The sequence below is a fragment of the Amblyomma maculatum genome, chromosome 7, assembly GCF_055883805.1.
Source record: "Amblyomma maculatum isolate TAMU_Amacu chromosome 7, ASM5588380v1, whole genome shotgun sequence".
In the NCBI taxonomy this organism is placed as follows: Eukaryota; Metazoa; Arthropoda; class Arachnida; order Ixodida; family Ixodidae; genus Amblyomma; species Amblyomma maculatum.
Genome location: NC_139350.1, coordinates 85,488,179 through 85,507,138, shown reverse-complemented (window position 1 = coordinate 85,507,138; position 18,960 = coordinate 85,488,179). Strand labels below are relative to the sequence as shown.

The window sequence follows — 18,960 nt, the reverse complement described above, 5'->3', positions numbered from 1 at the left end:
TCATAAAAATTTTATAGTCAACGTTAGTCAGACTGATTGGACGATATGATGTTACAGATAAGAGCTTTAAAGGATCGTCACTTTTTGGAACCAGTACAACGTGTGTTTCACGAAAGGACGGAGGGATGCAGTTTTCTTCATACGCCTGGAAAATCACTCGGTGCAAGGCGGTTGCGATTTCGCTCTTAAACAACTTGTACAATGCTGCACCAACACCGTCTGGACCAGGTGTTTTCCCATGGCTTAGTTCCTCAATAGCTTTTTCAATCTCATTTACAGTTATTGGCGCTTCCAGACCTGCTGTAACAATTGCGTCCAATGCTGGAATTAATGCACGAAATTCTTGTTCGAAACCTTCTTCCACTGGCCGTTGGCGCCCTATCAGGTTGCGATAGTGCTCAAAAAAGGCCATTTTTATTTCCTCGCCGTCACTAGTAACCGTATCTCCGTATCTTATCTGTCTTATTTCGTTTCGTTTCGCGTATCGCCTTTCATCATTTATCGAGCGTTTCGTCGGCGCTTCACCCATGAACAACCTTTCCGCCCGGGCTCGTATTATTGCTCCCATGTATTTTTCTTTATCTGCACATTCTAACTGCGCTTTCAGTTTTCTGATCTGTGCGGTATATTTTCCGGGCTGCAGATTTTCCAAGCTTAAAACGAAACTTAACTCGCACTGCAGTTCTTTTTCTTTCTTCCTTTCTTCTTGTCTCAGGACGGTGCTCCTTTCTATAGCGCCTATTTTAATTTCTTGCTTGAATATTTCCCACGCCGCGATAGATTTCGAAGGCTCACTTTCAAGCAATCGCTGTATCTTCATTTTAACCTCATTTACAAAAACATCATCAAGGAGCTTAACGTTAAACTTCCATAGGTCCCAGCAAAATTTCGAGTTTTTTTTCTTTGTGCCTATAGTAAAAGCCACTAAGCTATGGTCGCTGAAAGAAACATGTTTAACTTTATAATCCGAACACCTTGGTAGCAGAGCCAAAGAGACATAGGCACGATCCAGCCTGGCGTGACTTGCACGCTGGTAGTGCGTAAAGTGTGAAGAGCTGCAAGCCAAAACATGACCGACATCTTCCATTTCGCATTCTTGCATTAACGTGCTTAGTAGGAGAGCACTTCTGTCTCGCACCGACCTCTTGTCTGACCTGTCCTCGGCATAGCAGACACAGTTGAAATCGCCGAGTAGAATGATGCTCTTTGAACATTTCAAGTAGACACCGATTCGCTCAAAGAAACTACGCCGATCATCCTCTCTGTTAGGAGCATACACGCACATGACACGCCACTGTACACCCGTCAAAGAGAAATCGCAGGCAACGAAACGGCCATTATCACTCACAGTCACTGCTTCTACTAAAATGCCCAAAGAATTCCGCAAGAACAGCGCACAGCCACCCGAGGTACCAACCGCATGGCACACGCAAATATTATAGCGAGCAGAGAAGGGCTCGACCATGCGGCTCGTTTGCTCATCACTCTCCACTTTCGTTTCTTGTACCGCCATTACGTCTATATCGTTATCTAACAACAGACGGCTGACTTGGTACTGTTTTCGCCTGGCTGACAACCCTCGCACATTAAGCGAGGCTACACGTAGAGCTACTTCTGGTTCAACCGCCATGCTGAAAATGAATCAAACGAGCCGCACGATCTTACCTGGTACATTGGGGTCAGGAGCGGACAAACTGTGCAGTACAGGCTGGCATGACCGAAAAACAATGCTCCAAGGTGGCATCACTAGTTCATGCTGGTGGCGTTGAAACAGAGCGACACTGCATTTGTCGCCGCTCCAGGCCGCATCAGGAATCCTTGAGCCCCAGAAGCGGCCCGAGCAGCCACTAACTCGGGGCTCCTTCATGGCGAAGGCTGCAACCCTGGTGGGTTCCGGTCAGGCGGAATAGTGGGCTTTGGCTTGAAAGATGGCCGACGTAGAGAGGCCGCTTTGTGGGGCGGTTCCTCTTGATCGGTCTTGTCGGGGCGCCCGCTGCGTCGGTTACGTCGCGCGTGCGTTTCGTGGTCGCACTATTACTTGTACTTTCGCGCGTGTCCATCGGTGCCTGTTCCTTTCAAGACGTTGGCGTCGACTTACCACTGGCACCGATAGCAGCAACACTTGCTTCGGTGGCCTCGCCCGCAGCGCTCTTTTCATGTTGCAGGGCTTCTTGTCGCTCAGAATTTCCCTCGAGTTGAGGGGGCTGGTTTGTTCCCTCCTTTGAGACCTTTGCCCTCGCACTATCTTCCGCACAGGTGACTTCCGCGACGTCCACCTCGTCCATGAGGTGTTCTGAGAAGTCGTTGGTTCTTGCAGGCCCTGTTGCACTGGCGTATGTTTTGACACACTGCTCATCCGTGTGGCCGAAGCGACGACAAAGGCTGCATTTCGGCACTTTACAATCCCGCCTAATATGATCTGTGGCCTTGCACCTCAAACAGAGCGGCGCCCTTCCCGGAACAACAAGAAGTGCGGGCTCACCTGCTATCTTGAGCTGGTGCGGAATGTCCTCTCTTGAAATTCCATTTTTCAACTTGAGGGCCACTGTTCTCGTAGTGGACCCTTTGTCTGCGACACCAAAGGCTCTCCAACGCTCTTTGGACACGTCAGTCACTGTTCCGTACGGCAGCAAGGCAGCACGGACATCGTCGTCACTAACGCCATGCAAAACCCAGTGGATTTTCAGGCGCACATCCTGGTTATTCGGGTCAATCAGTAGACACGGCCGGTTCTTCACCTTGACATCATTAGCCGCCAGTAGTTTCCTCGTTGCCTCGGCACTCTTGAGCGTAACGGCCCAGACATGGTTCATCTGATACGCCCCCAAAGCAAGCACTTAAGGGAGCGCACCAAGATGAACCAAAGTATCTCTGAAGTCCTCGACGCGATACGGTTTAACCGCTGGGTCTGCGTGCATAAAAATTGTGTTCATCACAATTCTTCCTATCGGCAAAGTTGGCAGTACGACCTGGTAATCTTCATCGACGGCAGACAAAAACCTGTTTCCGCGGCCAGACTGGGCCGCTGATACCGCTCCGACGGAGCACATGATTAAACGTCCGTTTGCTTCGGCGCCCGGAAGTAGAATCGACTGAGCTATCCGGGCTGCCCTCGCGAATTATCAACAGGAATTGTTGACGGAACAAATTCTTAAAACAGAAAAAAAACAGACTACGCCCGAAGAGGGGCTCGAACCCTCGACCGTTAGGTTAAAAGCCTAACGCTCTACCGACTGAGCTATCCGGGCTGCCCTCGCGAATCATCAACAGGAATTGTTGACGGAACAAATTCTTAAAACAGAAAAAAGCAGACTACGCCCGAAGAGGGGCTCGAACCCTCGACCGTTAGGTTAAAAGCCTAACGCTCTACCGACTGAGCTATCCGGGCTTTTTTTTTTTTTCTTTATTGCCGTGAAACAGAAAACAAAAATACACATGATAAAACACGTCAACTACACTTGAGCTAACGCGTACGCGGCTAAAATCTTTTCATGTTCACCAACTCATTAACAGAGAATGCCATTGTGGCGGATCCTGCTGCATCCTGAAAGTTTCGCGCATATACACCGCACTTTCAATGAAGTTTTCACGCGCAGATCGTGTATTTATATCTGCGTGACGCACCTGAATTCGTGTTTTCCACAAACTATGGAGACCAAGAAGCATAATTAAATCATAAGGTGCATCATCGTTCTGCACTGGTAGGAATCTGATTCCGTACGGAGTTAGGGGAAGTTCCTTTTTAATTGTCCTTTTGAGGACGTCCCACAGAAAAACAGCATCCCAACACTGTAAGAAGACATGTTCAATTGTCTCCGGATTTTTGCACAACAGGCAATTTGTTGTCCATGGGACGAAGATACCTTTTTCATTCAGCCAGGTTTTAACAGGGAGCGTATTAGAGTGAAGTTTGAAAAGGAACGTTTTAGCAGATGGCCTCACGGGCATCTTCTTGACTCTTTTCAAAACATCCTGCCCTGGGCCTCCACAGTGTAATGCCCTGTAAAAAGGCACCGGCAGCATCACGTCAATGAGATCTTTATACAGTTTTTTCCTGGGAACATTGAAAAGGTAATCAAAAGAAAACCGCACTTCCAGCAACTTGCACGAAAAAACAACTTCGCGCAGGTAGCCAGTCACAGTACCAGGCATGCTTTCACATGACATAATCCATTCAGGGAGCAGCCTCTGCAATCGCACTTGCATCACAGTTTTTAGAAAGGTATCTTTTTGATCACGCAGGAATATAAATCGCGAAACCACTTGTCGCAAGAACAAATGGGCAAGGCCAAGCCCGCCCCTTTTAACAGAAATAAACAAATTCGTCCGGACGGTTTTTTCCCATGTGGATGCCCAAATAAAAACAGCAAAAACGCGGTGCATTTTCTGAATTGAGGTTCGTGAGACACACAACACATTCATGAGGTACCACAGCCTTGAAATAAGAAAAACATTGCAAATGGAAGCGCGCGAAAACATTGAGAGTTGCCTTCCTTGCCACGCATCCGCTTTTTCTTTCGCTCTGGATGTTTCTTCCATCCAGTGCATGTTGGCATCTCGATAACAATCTAAAGGCACGCCTAGATATCGCGTTGGGAGAGCAGACCATCGCAGCTTACAGAAGAAATCAGGTGTCACGTCCCAATCACCGTGCCAAAACCCAGAGCTTTTCTCCCAATTGATCTTACATCCGGTTTGATCACAAAATGTTTGGACGACACCCGTAACTTCACAGATGCTCTTTCTAGTTGCACAAAACACTGCTATGTCATCAGCATATGCCAGCATTTTCACGTGTGCTGATTGCAGCTTGAACCCTAAAATGCGATCGCTATCAATGATAGCCAAGCAAAGTGGCTCTAACTACAGTGCAAAAAGCAGGGGTGAGAGCGGGCAGCCCTGCCTTACCGATGAACGTACTGCGATGCTCTCAGTCAGTTCACCATTCACTATAACACGGGTCGTGCAGTTCGCGTAAGCCATTTTAACACCCTCCACTATGACTTTTCCAAGGTTAGAATGCTCCAAAATGGAAAAAAGAATTTCGTGAGAAACACGGTCAAAGGCTTTCGCCAAATCTAACTGCATCATGACTATCTGACCACCGAGTGCATCAACACATTCTAGTACGGTTCTTGCGACATGTATATTCGTGGCAATGGATCGACCCTTGATGCGGCACGTTTGATGAGACCCAACCAGTTTTTTTATTACGCTTTGCAGTCTTTTTGCTAAAACCTCCATATACACCTTGTAGTCAACATTGGTGAGGCTAATCGGTCGATATGACCCCACCAACAGTCGTTTCTCCGGATCATCTGTCTTGGGTATTAGCACAATGTGCGATGTAGCGAAAGACAATGGAACAGTATTACGTTCATAAGCTTCAGTGATTACATCGAGCATAAACTGAGCCGCATACTGCTGAAAAGTTTTAAAGAAGGCAGCGCTTAGACCATCCGGCCCAGGGGCCTTCCCAGGTGTCAGGTCATCTATTGCAGATAGTATCTCCTGCAACGTTACCGGTGTTTCTAGGCGCGCTTTACTTTCGTCATCCAGCGCAGGCATCAGTCTTAGAAAATCTGTTCGAAAGCCGCCTACAGTCTCAAGCTTAGCGCTAAGCAGTTCTTCGAAGTGCTCTGTTACCGCACGCTGAATATCTTTAGCATCTTCAGTGATATGGCCGGCATATCTTATACTCCTTATTTCTTTCTGGCAGGCGTATCTTTTCTCGTCTGCTAGCGCTCGTTTTGTCGGTACTTCTCCAGCCCAAAGTTTTTCAGCCCTTGCACGTATAACAGCCGCTGTGTATCTTTCACTGTCGATTGTTTCCATCTCACTTTTTATCTTTCGTATTTTACTGGCGAAATGCCCTGGCACTGAACTTTCCATGCTCAAAAGAAACTGGAGTTGTTCATTCAGTTCTTTTTCTTTTTCTTTCTCTTTATGCCGCACCTTACTGCTCTTTTCTATGGATTTCAATTTGACCCACTCTTTGAAGCTGTCCCATTCCGCAGCAAAACTTACTGGTCGCATAGTCAGACGACTTTCAAACTCGGTCTTAACTTCCGTAAGGAACTCTTCATCGGCGAGAAGTTTGGCATTCAGTTTCCATAGGTGCCAGTTAAAGCGCGATTTCTTTCCTGCCCTACCGAACACTGCACTCACGAGACAATGATCGCTGAAAGACACAGGTTTGACCTCATATGCAGTACATAGAGAAACAAGATCAACCGAGGCATACACCCTGTCCAATCGAGCATGGCTATCTCGCTGGAAGTGCGTGAACTCTGGTTGGTTTCCAGTGGAGAACACACTACCAACATCCTCAAGGCCGTATTCATGCACAAGTGCATTCAACTGCTCGGAACTTCTGTCTCTTCGAGGTTTACACTTCGCCGCTCGGTCCACAGCTGAGCACACACAGTTGTAGTCACCAAGTACAAGCAAGATTTTGTCGACCTTCAACCACGATTCAATAGACTCAAAAAACACTTCACGTTCGCGTTCTTAATTGGGAGCATACAAACACAACACACGCCAGCATAAATTACAGTAGGTAAAATCAGTAACCAAAAGCCGACCACTTGGACAGGCAAAAACGGACTCTACGCTTATTCCCAGCGTGTTACGTATAAATAAAAGGCATCCACCCGATACACCAACAAAATGGCATACACACACATAAAAGTTTGTTTGAAAAGAAGCCACCATACGGTCAGTGCTTTCTTGGCTCTCAATCTTTGACTCTTGCACAGCTGCTACATCTATATCATTATCTAAAAGGAGGCGATTGAGCTGGCATTGTCGCCTTCTCGCTCCCAGCCCTCTGACATTCAAAGTAGCTACGTGTAACGGCGAATTAAGCTTGAGAGTCATGTATTAGCGAGAGACGCCCGTACCCGCATGGTGCCTACCTTCATGATTGCGTGGCCTCCGCTTCTGAAGAACAGTGGCATATGTGTGCATGTATTGTCCTCCCAGCGGAACGTCGGGCTGCATACAAACGAAGTCCAAGCACCGTCTGTCATTTTTTCTCACACACGCCCCGCTTGGTTGCAGAATGTTCCTGACGCTGGTCGGTAGGCAGCCGACCCACAAATCGTTCAGGACACCACAAAACCTACGGAGGCGGTTTCCCCGCCTGCCGCGTGTCGGCCGAGAAGTTCGGCTTCGGTCTTAACGTTGCTCTTCGGATGCCCGAAGTTTTCGGCGGCGGCTCACCACAAACGCCACCTGGCAGCTGAGTCCCCTCGACGCTTTCCTCGTGTGGACGTTTCGCGGCAATAAAGGCTGCTGTCTCCGGCCCAACCTCCACAACCTCCATGGCATCAGTAAAGGAAGGCTCAGTGCTGAGATGCTCCTCAGCGTCAGAAAAATTGATTACATCTTCTGATGCTTCCTTTGACTCGCCTTCATGGTCCTGTGACGGATCTTGCAAGGCTTGCCGAGTTTCACTCTCTTGACTGGGCACCGTCACCTTATGCTTTGTTAAAACAGTCATGGAAGGCGCGTCCTGTTTTGTTGACTGACCTCTAATGTCAGCAGCCTCCTCCGCATCCACCTCGTCCATTATTAACTCCGACGAGTCTTCGCTGGTCCCAGGTCCGGCAATGCTAGCGTAGGTACGAGCACACTGGCTCTCTTCATGCCCGAACCGTCGACAGGTTCCGCAGCGAGGAACCCGGCACTCTTTGCGGATGTAACCCGTACTCCGGCAGCGTAGGCACAGCGGCGGTCTGCCTGGCACAATAACGAGCGCCAGCTCACCGCTAACATTCAGCTGATGCGGCAGGTCGTCGAGCTTCATGCCAGCTTTCAGCTTCAGCGTGACGTGTCTAGTAGTTGAGCCCTTTTCTAACATACCTTTAACTCGCCAGCGCTCCCGTGTAACTTCGGATACCTTTCCGTACGGCGCAAAGGCAACACGGACATCCTCGTCTGGCACGTTGTGTAGCAGCCAGTGAAGTTTCAGCCGCACATCCTGGTTCGCCGGGTCAATTACCAAGCAGCGACCGTTTTTCACACACAACTCGCCTACACTAACAAGCTTGGTCACCGCTTCAGAATCCTTGAGAGTGACAGCCCAGACATGGCTCATCCGATACGCCCCCATCGCAACAACATCGGGGATCAGCGAATGCTGTGCCAAAGCGTCGCGGAAATCCTCCACCCGGTACGGGCGGGCCCTGATATCGGCATGCAAGAAAACCGTATTCAAAACAAACCGACCTGTTGGCAGTGCAGGCAAAACAACTTGATAAGTACTATCCTGATCAGCAGTCCTGTTACCGCGGCCTGACATGGCCGCTGAAGCCGCTCCTGAGGAGCCCTGCATCCTGCGTCCGTTCACTGGCGTGGCCGGAAGCAGAATCCTGAGCTATCCGGGCTGCCCTCGCGAATCATCAACAGGAATTGTTGACGGAACAAATTCTTAAAACAGAAAAAAAGCAGACTACGCCCGAAGAGGGGCTCGAACCCTCGACCGTTAGGTTAAAAGCCTAACGCTCTACCGACTGAGCTATCCGGGCTGCCCTCGCGAATCATCAACAGGAATTGTTGACGGAACAAATTCTTAAAACAGAAAAAAGCAGACTACGCCCGAAGAGGGGCTCGAACCCTCGACCGTTAGGTTAAAAGCCTAACGCTCTACCGACTGAGCTATCCGGGCTGCCCTCGCGAATCATCAACAGGAATTGTTGACGGAACAAATTCTTAAAACAGAAAAAAGCAGACTACGCCCGCAGAGGGGCTCGAACCCATCTGACATGGTATTTATTACACGTGGTCGCAACACTGCACCTTTTGTTCTACCTAGACTCCATTTTATCAGAATCATGCTGCAACTGAAGAACATTTATGAAGAAACTGACTTTCAACCTGTCTGGTTTCCGCTGGTGACACGGTGTTTATCTTTGCCTGACTTTTAATCGTGTTTTCTGTTGTGCAGCCCAGCAACGGCTGAGCGCTTAGGAGATAGTCTTCGTACATAGCTCTTTCTGAGCTATCCGGGCCACTTTCAATCATTGAGAACATTCCTGATTAAAAAGGCAGGTATTTCCACATACGTCCCCGCTTATGAGCTTGTCTAACTATAGAAAAACCTAAAGACCGACATAGAAGCGGCTATTGATATTTGGGCCAAATTTCTATAGCCGACCGCACAAAGGATTTTCTATAGCTGACCATAGGACATTTTTTATGGGACTGACCGAAATTTTGATCATTATGTTGAATAAAGTAATGAACCTAATTTTTTTACACATTGTATAGCATCACGTAACAACCAACAGCAAGTTTTGGAATAGGGACACCCGCTAGGTTGAGAGGCTATAGGGTAATATTGTGGTGCGAGTGCACATGCTCGGAGTGCGCATTGTCGTCTCGCAGTCACCGTATTCCCCTGACCGGCTGGGTCCCCCTGTTCTAAAGCTCGCAAATATTTCCACAGATATTCCGTCAGCAGGCGTTTAGTTCTTTATTATTCATTTTCAAGAACACGCCCTGTTCCTTTTCAAAGGTAATATCACTTTTTTTTGTGAGTGCAATACGATTTTTAACCATGCTTGAAATCATATCGCATTGGTTTTCTAGGGAGAGTCTTAACTAATTCTTTAATCATGGGAGAAACTTGAGAAGCAACATTTCGTTGCGACGCCTAAACCTTTAATATCAATTTGATCACAAAAAGTTTCAGAATATGACACTGATTACACTGCTGACTTAAAAATATATTCGAAAAGACAGCCTATTTTTCCTGTGCCGATTTCAAGTGCAAGCTGTGAGTGCCTGAAAAAAAAAACTAAAAAGAATTTTTTTCTTCATATATCGGAAGCACGGATAATTCGTATCAACTTGTGCGTAGCAGTATCTTGAGATGTGCTTCGCAATTAAAAGGTCTTCCAGAATACTGGACATAAGTTCACGTTCTAATCAGCATTTTTAATTGTGAAAGGATTAAGCCAAAGGCTACTACCACGAGCAAAATATTGTCTTGTTTCCAGCTGCATAGCATAGCTACGGCGCTTCTCTATGCATCTCGATCGTTGGCAGCGTTTACCAGCAGGTGCTGTAAAAAAAGCTGATAATAATAATTGCACAGTGCAGGCCATCTACTCTCTTCCGGTCGAAGAGAGTTACTCTCTAACATTCCTCCCAACGGGACAGGAATAACTGTGTTAGTTTAGACCATGCCGCAATTCCACAACCTCCCCATCTAGTGTGCCGAGGCTCGTTTAGAGCTAGTTTCAGTGTGTGTGTGTGTGTGTGTGTGTGTGTGTGTGTGTGTGTGTGTGTGTGTGTGTGTGTGTGTGTGTGTGTGTGTGTGTGTGTGTGTGTGTGTGTGTGTGTGTGTGTGTGTGTGTGTGTGTGTGTGTGTGTGTGTGTGTGTGTGTGTGTGTGTGTGTGTGTGTGTGTGTGTGTGTGTGTGTGTGTGTGTGTGTGTGTGTGTGTGTGTGTGTGTGTGTGTGTGTGTGTGTGTGTGTGTGTGTGTGTGTGTGTGTGTGTGTGTGTGTGTGTGTGTGTGTGTGTGTGTGTGTGTGTGTGTGTGTGTGTGTGTGTGTGTGTGTGTGTGTGTGTGTGTGTGTGTGTGTGTGTGTGTGTGTGTGTGTGTGTGTGTGTGTGTGTGTGTGTGTGTGTGTGTGTGTGTGTGTGTGTGTGTGTGTGTGTGTGTGTGTGTGTGTGTGTGTGTGTGTGTGTGTGTGTGTGTGTGTGTGTGTGTGTGTGTGTGTGTGTGTGTGTGTGTGTGTGTGTGTGTGTGTGTGTGTGTGTGTGTGTGTGTGTGTGTGTGTGTGTGTGTGTGTGTGTGTGTGTGTGTGTGTGTGTGTGTGTGTGTGTGTGTGTGTGTGTGTGTGTGTGTGTGTGTGTGTGTGTGTGTGTGTGTGTGTGTGTGTGTGTGTGTGTGTGTGTGTGTGTGTGTGTGTGTGTGTGTGTGTGTGTGTGTGTGTGTGTGTGTGTGTGTGTGTGTGTGTGTGTGTGTGTGTGTGTGTGTGTGTGTGTGTGTGTGTGTGTGTGTGTGTGTGTGTGTGTGTGTGTGTGTGTGTGTGTGTGTGTGTGTGTGTGTGTGTGTGTGTGTGTGTGTGTGTGTGTGTGTGTGTGTGTGTGTGTGTGTGTGTGTGTGTGTGTGTGTGTGTGTGTGTGTGTGTGTGTGTGTGTGTGTGTGTGTGTGTGTGTGTGTGTGTGTGTGTGTGTGTGTGTGTGTGTGTGTGTGTGTGTGTGTGTGTGTGTGTGTGTGTGTGTGTGTGTGTGTGTGTGTGTGTGTGTGTGTGTGTGTGTGTGTGTGTGTGTGTGTGTGTGTGTGTGTGTGTGTGTGTGTGTGTGTGTGTGTGTGTGTGTGTGTGTGTGTGTGTGTGTGTGTGTGTGTGTGTGTGTGTGTGTGTGTGTGTGTGTGTGTGTGTGTGTGTGCGTGTGTGCGCGTGTGTGTGTGTGCGTGTGTGTGCGTGTGTGTGAGTGTGTGTGTGTGTGTGTTCTTCCACACAGCTGCTCTCGGCGTGTGGTGATACTCCTTCCGTTGCTTCGCCCCGAACTTCATTGCTTGAAAACGAAGCTCCAGCTTGTACTGCGCATGCGTGGTTGCTGCGGCGGCTGAACCTGATCGAGGCATCACGTTGGAGAACTGCTCGGATCTGGAAAATGACTTAGCTGTGAGCGTTCATAAAAACGGGGAAACAATATTTACGCAGTTATGTATTGAGCTAATTCGGCCGAAAACCCGTCGCTGCACCCCGTGAATTGAGATGCTGCACCAACAGCAAGTGGAAAAACGTGTCCGCAAACCAATGCACGTGATTTCGTATCAAAATTATCGCACAGCCACTCTTTGTGTAGGGTTTAGGCTGTTGTCATACCAGTTCCCTTCCCATTTAGCATGAATCCGGCATAGTCAAGCTGGAGGTATAGTTGGCGACAGGGATTCGAACCAAGGACAGTAACTTCCCATTGTGTCCCGTTAATTGTAAGTGAAGCCGTAGACCGCCAGATACTTTACCTGACATCCCTCATACCAAGGTATAGAATAAAAAACTGAAATATTCGACTATTGAAAAGCCGGTGTTAATGACGCTATCGCGTCTACACTCGAGGCGACGCAAAGGTATAGAATAAAAAACTGAAATATTCGACTATTGAAAAGCCGGTGTTAATGACGCTATCGCGTCTACACTCGAGGCGACGCATAAGAGCCCCCCTCATTTTTCTCATACCTCGCTCAAAAGAGCTATAGCCATCCCATACGCGCAGTAAACGGCATTATCTCGTGGATTCTTGCGAACTCAGGAAATATGCACACGTGCTTCCAATTCCTGCAGCGGACACCGCTTGCTGCCTGGAGATAATCATCGAAGATAACAAGGGTTCCTCGTAGGCATCGAGGCAGCATAAAGTTAACTGAAGTGGCTATAACTCTGGAAACTCCGCAGCCTTCTTCTCTAATAAGCGAGGAAGCCTCGACAATCCGATTCATGAAACCTACTTAGCATCTGGGGCGCCAGAAGGCAGCACTATACTGCAGAAAGGTCATTCCGTCGAAAGATTCCGCTGTTTCAGTACCGGTTGCGTTATAAACGGGAGAATGTTTTTTGTTCTTCAGGTAATGGGCACATGATCACATGACACAAGGATGATGTAGTGTCTATCACTCCTATATGATCATCATCATCATCAGCCTGACTATACCCACTGCAGGGTGAAGGCCTCTCCCATTTCTCCACTTAACCCGTTTCTGTGCTAGCTGCATCCACTTGACCCCTGCGAACTTCTTAACCTCATCCGCCCACCTAATTTTCTGCCGCCCCCTGCTACGTTTTCCTTCCCTTGGAATCCAGTTTGTTACCCTAAGCGACCATCGGTTATGCTTTCTTCGCACTCCATGTCCTGTCCATGTCCATTTCTTCTTAATTTCCGCTAGAATGTCGGTAACGAGTTATTTCTCTGACCCACTCGGCACGCTTCCTATCTCTTAATGTTACCCCTACCATTTTTCGTTCCATAGCCCTCTGGGTTGTCCTCAACTTATGTAGAACCCTCTCGGTTAGCCTCCACGTTTCAGCCATATAGGTGAGTACAGGTAAGATGCAACGGTTGTATACTTTCCTCTTGAGCGATACCGGTAAGCTGCTAGTCATAATCTGCGAGTACTTGCCAAATGCGCTCCATCCCAATCTCGTTCTTCTTGTTATTTCCTTTTCATGATCGGGATCTGCGGTTACTACCTATGCTAAGTAGACATATTCACCGACTACTTCCAGTACTTCGCTACCTAATGTAAACTCCTGTTCCTTCCCGACCCTGTTGAACCTTACCTTAGTCTTCTGTATATTGATTTTTAAGCCTACTTTTCTACTTTTCCTGTCTAGGTCATCAATGATTGTTTGCAGTTCATCCCGCGAGTTGCTTAGCAAGGCAATGTCATTAGCAAATCGCAGATTACTGAGGTATTCTCCATCTACCCTTATCCCTAACTGCTCCCATTCCAAGTCTCTGAATACTTCCTCTAAGCAAGCTGTGAACAGTACTGGGGAGACTGTGTCTCCTTGCCTAAATCCTTTTTGATTTGAATTTTGTTACTTTCTTTATGGAGAATTATGGTTGCTGTGCAGCCACTATATATATCTTCCAGAACTTTCACGTACGGCTCATCTACCCTCTGATTTCGCAATGCCTGCATCACCGCCGAGGTTTCAGCTGAGTCAAATGCTTTTTTTTTAATCAATGAATGCTATGTATAAGGGCTGGTTATATTCCGAGTATTTTTTTATGACCTGGTTGATGGTATGGATATGATCGATAGTAGAGTACCGTTTCCGCAAACCTGCTTGATCCTTTGCTTGATTGCAGGCTAATGTTGTCCTGATTCTATTAGTGATTACCTTAGTAAATGCTTAATACGTAACAGACAGTAAGCTGATTGGTCTGTAATTTTTAAGGTCCTTAGAGTCCCCTTTCTTATGAATGAGGTAACGTTTGCAGTCTTCCATGGTTCCGGTACTGCCGCTGACACCAGGCACTGCTTATACAGGGTGGCCAGTTTTTCTAGCACGATATCCCCCCCGTCCTTCAACAAATCTGTAGTTATCTGATCTTATCCAGCTTATTTCCCCCTCTTCATCGTTTCTAAAGCTTTCTTGACCTCGTCCCCCGTCACTAGTGGAACGTCTGACTGTTTCTCCCTACCGACAATCTCCTTACGGTCCTGACTACTTTGGCTACTGTAGAGATCTGTATAGAACTCCTCGGCTACTTTGACTGTCGTGTCCATATTCGTGATGACGTTGCCCGCCTTGACCCTTATCGCATACATCTGGTTTTTGCCTATGCCCAATTTCTTCTTTATCGCTTTAAGGCTTCCCCCGTTCTTTACAACATGCTCAATTTTCTCCATGTTATACTTCCTCATATCGGCCACCTTGCGCTTATTGATTAGCTTTGATATCTCGGCCAGTTCTACCTGGTCTTTTGGATTGGAAGCTTTTATACTCTGGCGTTTCTTAATCAAATATTTCGTCTCCTTAGACAGCTTACCGGTATCCTCTCTAACTATCCTACCGGCTACTTCTACAGCGCACTCAGTAATATCTCTGAAATTATTGTTCATTGCTTCTAGGGTAATGTCGCCATCCTCGGTTAGTGCTGAATATCTATTCTGTAGTGAGATCCTGAACTCCTCTGCCCCCCCCCCCCCCTCACCGCTAATTCGTTGATGGGTTTCTTTCTTACTAATCTGTTGCGTTCCTTCTTCAGATTTAGGCTAATTCGGGACCTCACCATCCTGTGGTCACTACCTCGTACTTTCCCGATTACCTCTACATCTTGCATATAGGCGGGGGTTGAACAAAGTATGAAGTCAATTTAATTTTTAGTCTCCCCGTTAGGACTTTTCCATGTCTATTTCCGATTCTTCCGTTTGCTGAAGAAGGTATTGATGATTCTTAGGTTATTGCGCTCTGCAAACTCAACTAGTAACTCCCCCCTGCTGTTCCTGGAACCAGTGCCATAGTCACCTACTGCCTGGTCTCCTGCCTGCTTTTTCCCTACCTTGGCATCGAAGTAGCCCATTGGTAGAGTATACTGCGTCTTTACGTTTCGCACTGCCAATTCTACATCTTCGTAGAAGCTTTCAACTGCCTGGTCATCATAACTAGATGTAGGTGCATAGGCTTTTACGACCTTCAGTTTATACCGCTTATCAAGCCTAATTGCGATGCCTGCCACATTCTCATTAATCTATAGAATTCATTTATATTTCTATATTCTTGTTGACAAGGAGACCTACTCCCAGATGTCGCCTCTCCGGTAAACCTCGATAACACAGTGCATGCCCATCCTTCAGTACAGTATATGCCTCATTCGGCCTCCTAGCCTCACTAAGCCCTATGACACCCCATTTCATACCCTCTAGTTTCTCTAACACAACTGCTAAACTAGCTTCACTATCTAGGGTTCTAGTGTTAAACGTTGCCAGGGTCTGTTTCCAATGGTGGCCTGTCCAGCGGAGCCAGGAATTCTTAGCACCCCCTGCTGCGTCACAGGTCTGACCGCCTCCGTGGTAAGTTGTTCCGCAGCCGCTGGTGACTGAGGGCAGGGGTTTTATGGAGCTTATCGTAGGAGGTGGCAGCCAATTACTTCACCAGGGTGGCCAACTCCTGTTCTGGTGAGGGAGTGCGTTGCGGAGGTGTTCACCGGCATCAGGTCGCACCCCAAACCTGTTTATGCAATTCCATCGACACGCCGATTTTTTTCTTTTTAATCCGGTAGAGAATTGCGCTGCACCGGGATTTGAGCCCCGGTCCTCTTGCATGCGAGGCGGATGTTCTACCGCTACGCCACCGCTGCCCTCTGGGAGCCCTTATTAGTACTATGCGTGATAAGCAGCATGCTCCTAGTGTTTCGATATATACCCCGACCGAAATAGGGGGAGCGGTGAAGAACGACGACAGCGTGAAGCGACTTATAATGGCCATCACAAAAGCAACACGGAAAAGAACACAGGGTAGTTCGGCCGGTAGGCGACAGCGGACAACGACGGACCATCGGGATCAAAAAGCCCTTTCGACGCAGGGGTGTCCCAGATCATGAGCCGCAGGCACACACCGAGCTCCTCTTGTGCCATCATCTACACCGTAACAATGGCTTCCTCCACACCACGAACTCTAAACTCTTTGGAGTTGGCGTGTCTGCAAGAGTGACAGTGTAATAATGTGACAGACAATTAAGTGGTAAGGACAATCCCTCCACGACGAGCCTGCCCTTCACCTAGGGAGCCTGGGAAACACGAACCCTATAAAACTGTGTGTGTGTTCGGGCATCGTTGTCTTCTCTACTTCTTCAAAAATGTAAATAAACGAAGTCTTTGTCAGTCAACTCCTAACTCCTTCGCTCAGTGGCACTTCTTCATAGGTGGAGCGGGCGTCGTTGCGGCCAAGGACCCGTCCAGCAGCGCCCGAGTACCACCTCTAACAGTATACATCGCCGCAGCGCAGCAAGGAACAAGAGTGAGTAGATGTGAGCCGGTCGATCCCTCCTGCGGAGCGTGAGATGCAGCCAACACTTAGATGAGATTTTATTGCACACAAAGGTTAGTCTCATTTCTGCCAACTGCACAAAGCTGAACGTCGCGAAAGCAAAAGCCTGCACAAAATCCGCTTTCGCGCGATCATATAATTTTGAGGCTATTAACTGCGTTGCTGCTGGATTTTGTTTTTGTGGCAACTTCTGGTTGCAGCAAGAATAGGTCAATGACTCTTACTTCATCTGGGAGCCCTTATTAGTACGATGCGTGATAAGCAGCATGCTCCTAGTGTTTCAAAATGTGGTAGCGAGCGCAGGTCAAATGACATGAAATAAAACTATAGTTCACGCAGTGGTAGTGCGACGCTTGCTCTGAAGGCTTTTCTAATGCAGTTGTAAATTGTTGATTTGCGAATATTTTGGCAGTTTTTACTTACCAGTGCAAATAACGACCTGAGTTATAAATATTTCAAACGCCGTGTTGATTTTATATGGCCGTCAAAACTTTTCGGTACTGTGCGTTCCTACAGTGAGGTGGTAGCCACAGCCTTGCGCCTCAAACAAGGTCTGGACCGGTGGCAGCGTTTGTGAGCAGGTTCCCTCAAAAAACTGCTTACAAACAGTTGGACAGCGCACGCTATCCGCTCTCTCTCGACTGAACAGCGACCCTCTCACATTCCTACTACCGTGACGGGAATAACTGGTTTAATTTAGACCATGCCGCAACCTAACCAGACAACTAGTGCGCCGAGGATCGTTTGGTGCTCGTTTCAATGAGTGAGCGTGTGCTTGAGTGAGTGAGTGAGTGAGTGAGTGAGTGAGTGAGTGAGTGAGTGAGTGAGTGAGTGAGCGAGCAAACGTCCATTTCTGTGCTTTTCTGTGCTTCTCAATGCTGTACTCTCCTTTCGCCGACGACGGAGGGGGAGCAATTACCTTCCGGCGTATGCACTAATACATGGAGCGATCATCGAGCCATGCAACTGTCCTTAAAGGGCCCATGAAAAGCTTGAAGCCGTGCTTAAGAAAGGCGCACGAGCGGTCGGCATGCCTTCACTAGTCAGCAAAGCGCAAAAAAATTCTAGGCTAACATCTTTAATAGCGCAGATATTCCATATTAAAAATGACGCTCCTCCTCTCCCGTCACTGTAGCCCTCAACTCACACACGCCGATGCGCCGGCCAAAAAAAAAGAAAATGTCCGGCCCGACGCCCCGCCCATAATGCGTCACGAAGTGACGCCACCGACTCTCGGTTTGTTTACTTCCGGTAGTGCTCCGATTTCTTCCCCTTCGTGTTTACGGCGGTTCGCGTGTCGGTCGCCATGGATCGCATGGATCCCGAGCTCGAAGCGAGGCTGCGTGAAGCCGCTGCCGAGCTGGACTTTGATCCATATGATTATACTCCGTTTCGTGATCCGCTAGACAGCGACGACAGCAGCACGCCATCGACTGGCCCTTCTGAACCACCCGCTGGCAACGGAGACGACGGCCTACCATGGTGCGTTCCGTGGCGCACGCGCCACTGCACATAAGTTATTACAACTTTCTTATTTCACGAAATGCCGTTTCGTGTTTGCTTCGCGGCCTTTTCACATTTTACTCATGCGCAGGTGCCGCTGCGGCCGCTGCGAAAGCATGCCCACACCTGAAGAAGATTTGTGCTGCCGCAGCATGCCGGAGGTGCTGGTGGTGTGCCGGCAGGACGGCGGCTGCATTACGATCCACCCAGTGTTCCAAAGCGTGTGCATAACGCCCGAAGTCTGATTTATTTATAGGCCTTCGGGCTGTGCACATTTCACTAGAGGAGGAGGGAGCGAACATCGATGGAGACGGAGATGTAAACAAGTAGGTAGTGCGGAAGCGTCAGGTGACAGATTCGCATTATTATTTTTTTTGTGTGTGTATGATCCGTTTACTGTAAAGCGTGGTATTTTCAGGCAGCACCGCTTCATAGCCTACCGCTTGTTTACCATGTGGATTTGGGGCAGGATGGGCGAAGGCAACAGGGTGGTCCTGCCAGTCTGCGTCGTTTGCCGGGTTTGGCGTGAATTTCCGTCGGCGAGCTACGTGGGATTCAGGCACCCTCCCCTTTAATCTCAGGTGATTGTCGCTTCACTGCATGCTGTATTCTAAACTTTATCACGTGTGCCAGGCGCACTGCATCGAGTGGTGCATGGAAGTGCGTTTATTTTTAAGGTGGAAAAATAGAGAACGCTATTTTATGAACGCCAAGTTATGCACTGCGTCAAGTGTCTGTTTTGTGGCACTGTTTAAGAACAGACATCTCATTCCTCTAAAGTGCCAGAACTTGTAGATATCTAAGCAAGAAAGGTGTAGAACTGTTAGTTAGTGAAAAATAAAGCCTGGGAAGAAAATTCAAATCCTAGTAAAAAAAAAGATACACATCCAAAAACAATCCAGAATGGAGGACAATGCTGAGCATCGCCAAGTCTGCTTGA

At 47.9% G+C, this 18,960-nt stretch overlaps 1 protein-coding gene, 4 non-coding genes and 1 pseudogene across 5 annotated transcripts; 1 reads left to right on the top strand and 5 right to left on the bottom strand.

Moving 5' to 3' along the window:
- Positions 1–2,070: 2,070 nt before the first annotated feature.
- Positions 2,071–3,053, bottom strand: LOC146183842 (uncharacterized; annotated as a pseudogene).
- A 122-nt stretch (positions 3,054–3,175) lies between these two features.
- Positions 3,176–3,248, bottom strand: TRNAK-UUU (transfer RNA lysine (anticodon UUU)). Its single transcript has one exon. It is a non-coding gene; the product is annotated as a tRNA-Lys (tRNA).
- Positions 3,249–3,315: 67 nt separating this feature from the next.
- Positions 3,316–3,388, bottom strand: TRNAK-UUU (transfer RNA lysine (anticodon UUU)). Its single transcript has one exon. It is a non-coding gene; the product is annotated as a tRNA-Lys (tRNA).
- Positions 3,389–8,458: 5,070 nt separating this feature from the next.
- TRNAK-UUU (transfer RNA lysine (anticodon UUU)) lies at positions 8,459–8,531 on the bottom strand. The gene has a single exon. It is a non-coding gene; the product is annotated as a tRNA-Lys (tRNA).
- A 67-nt stretch (positions 8,532–8,598) lies between these two features.
- On the bottom strand, positions 8,599–8,671 carry TRNAK-UUU (transfer RNA lysine (anticodon UUU)). Its single transcript has one exon. It is a non-coding gene; the product is annotated as a tRNA-Lys (tRNA).
- A 9,135-nt stretch (positions 8,672–17,806) lies between these two features.
- Positions 17,807–18,265, top strand: LOC146183837 (uncharacterized). Its single transcript, XM_084608431.1, has 2 exons — positions 17,807–17,999; positions 18,112–18,265. Exons 1-2 carry the CDS (start codon positions 17,824–17,826, stop codon positions 18,263–18,265), a joined length of 330 nt encoding a protein of 109 aa, XP_084464557.1. The 5' UTR covers positions 17,807–17,823.
- Positions 18,266–18,960: the final 695 nt, after the last annotated feature.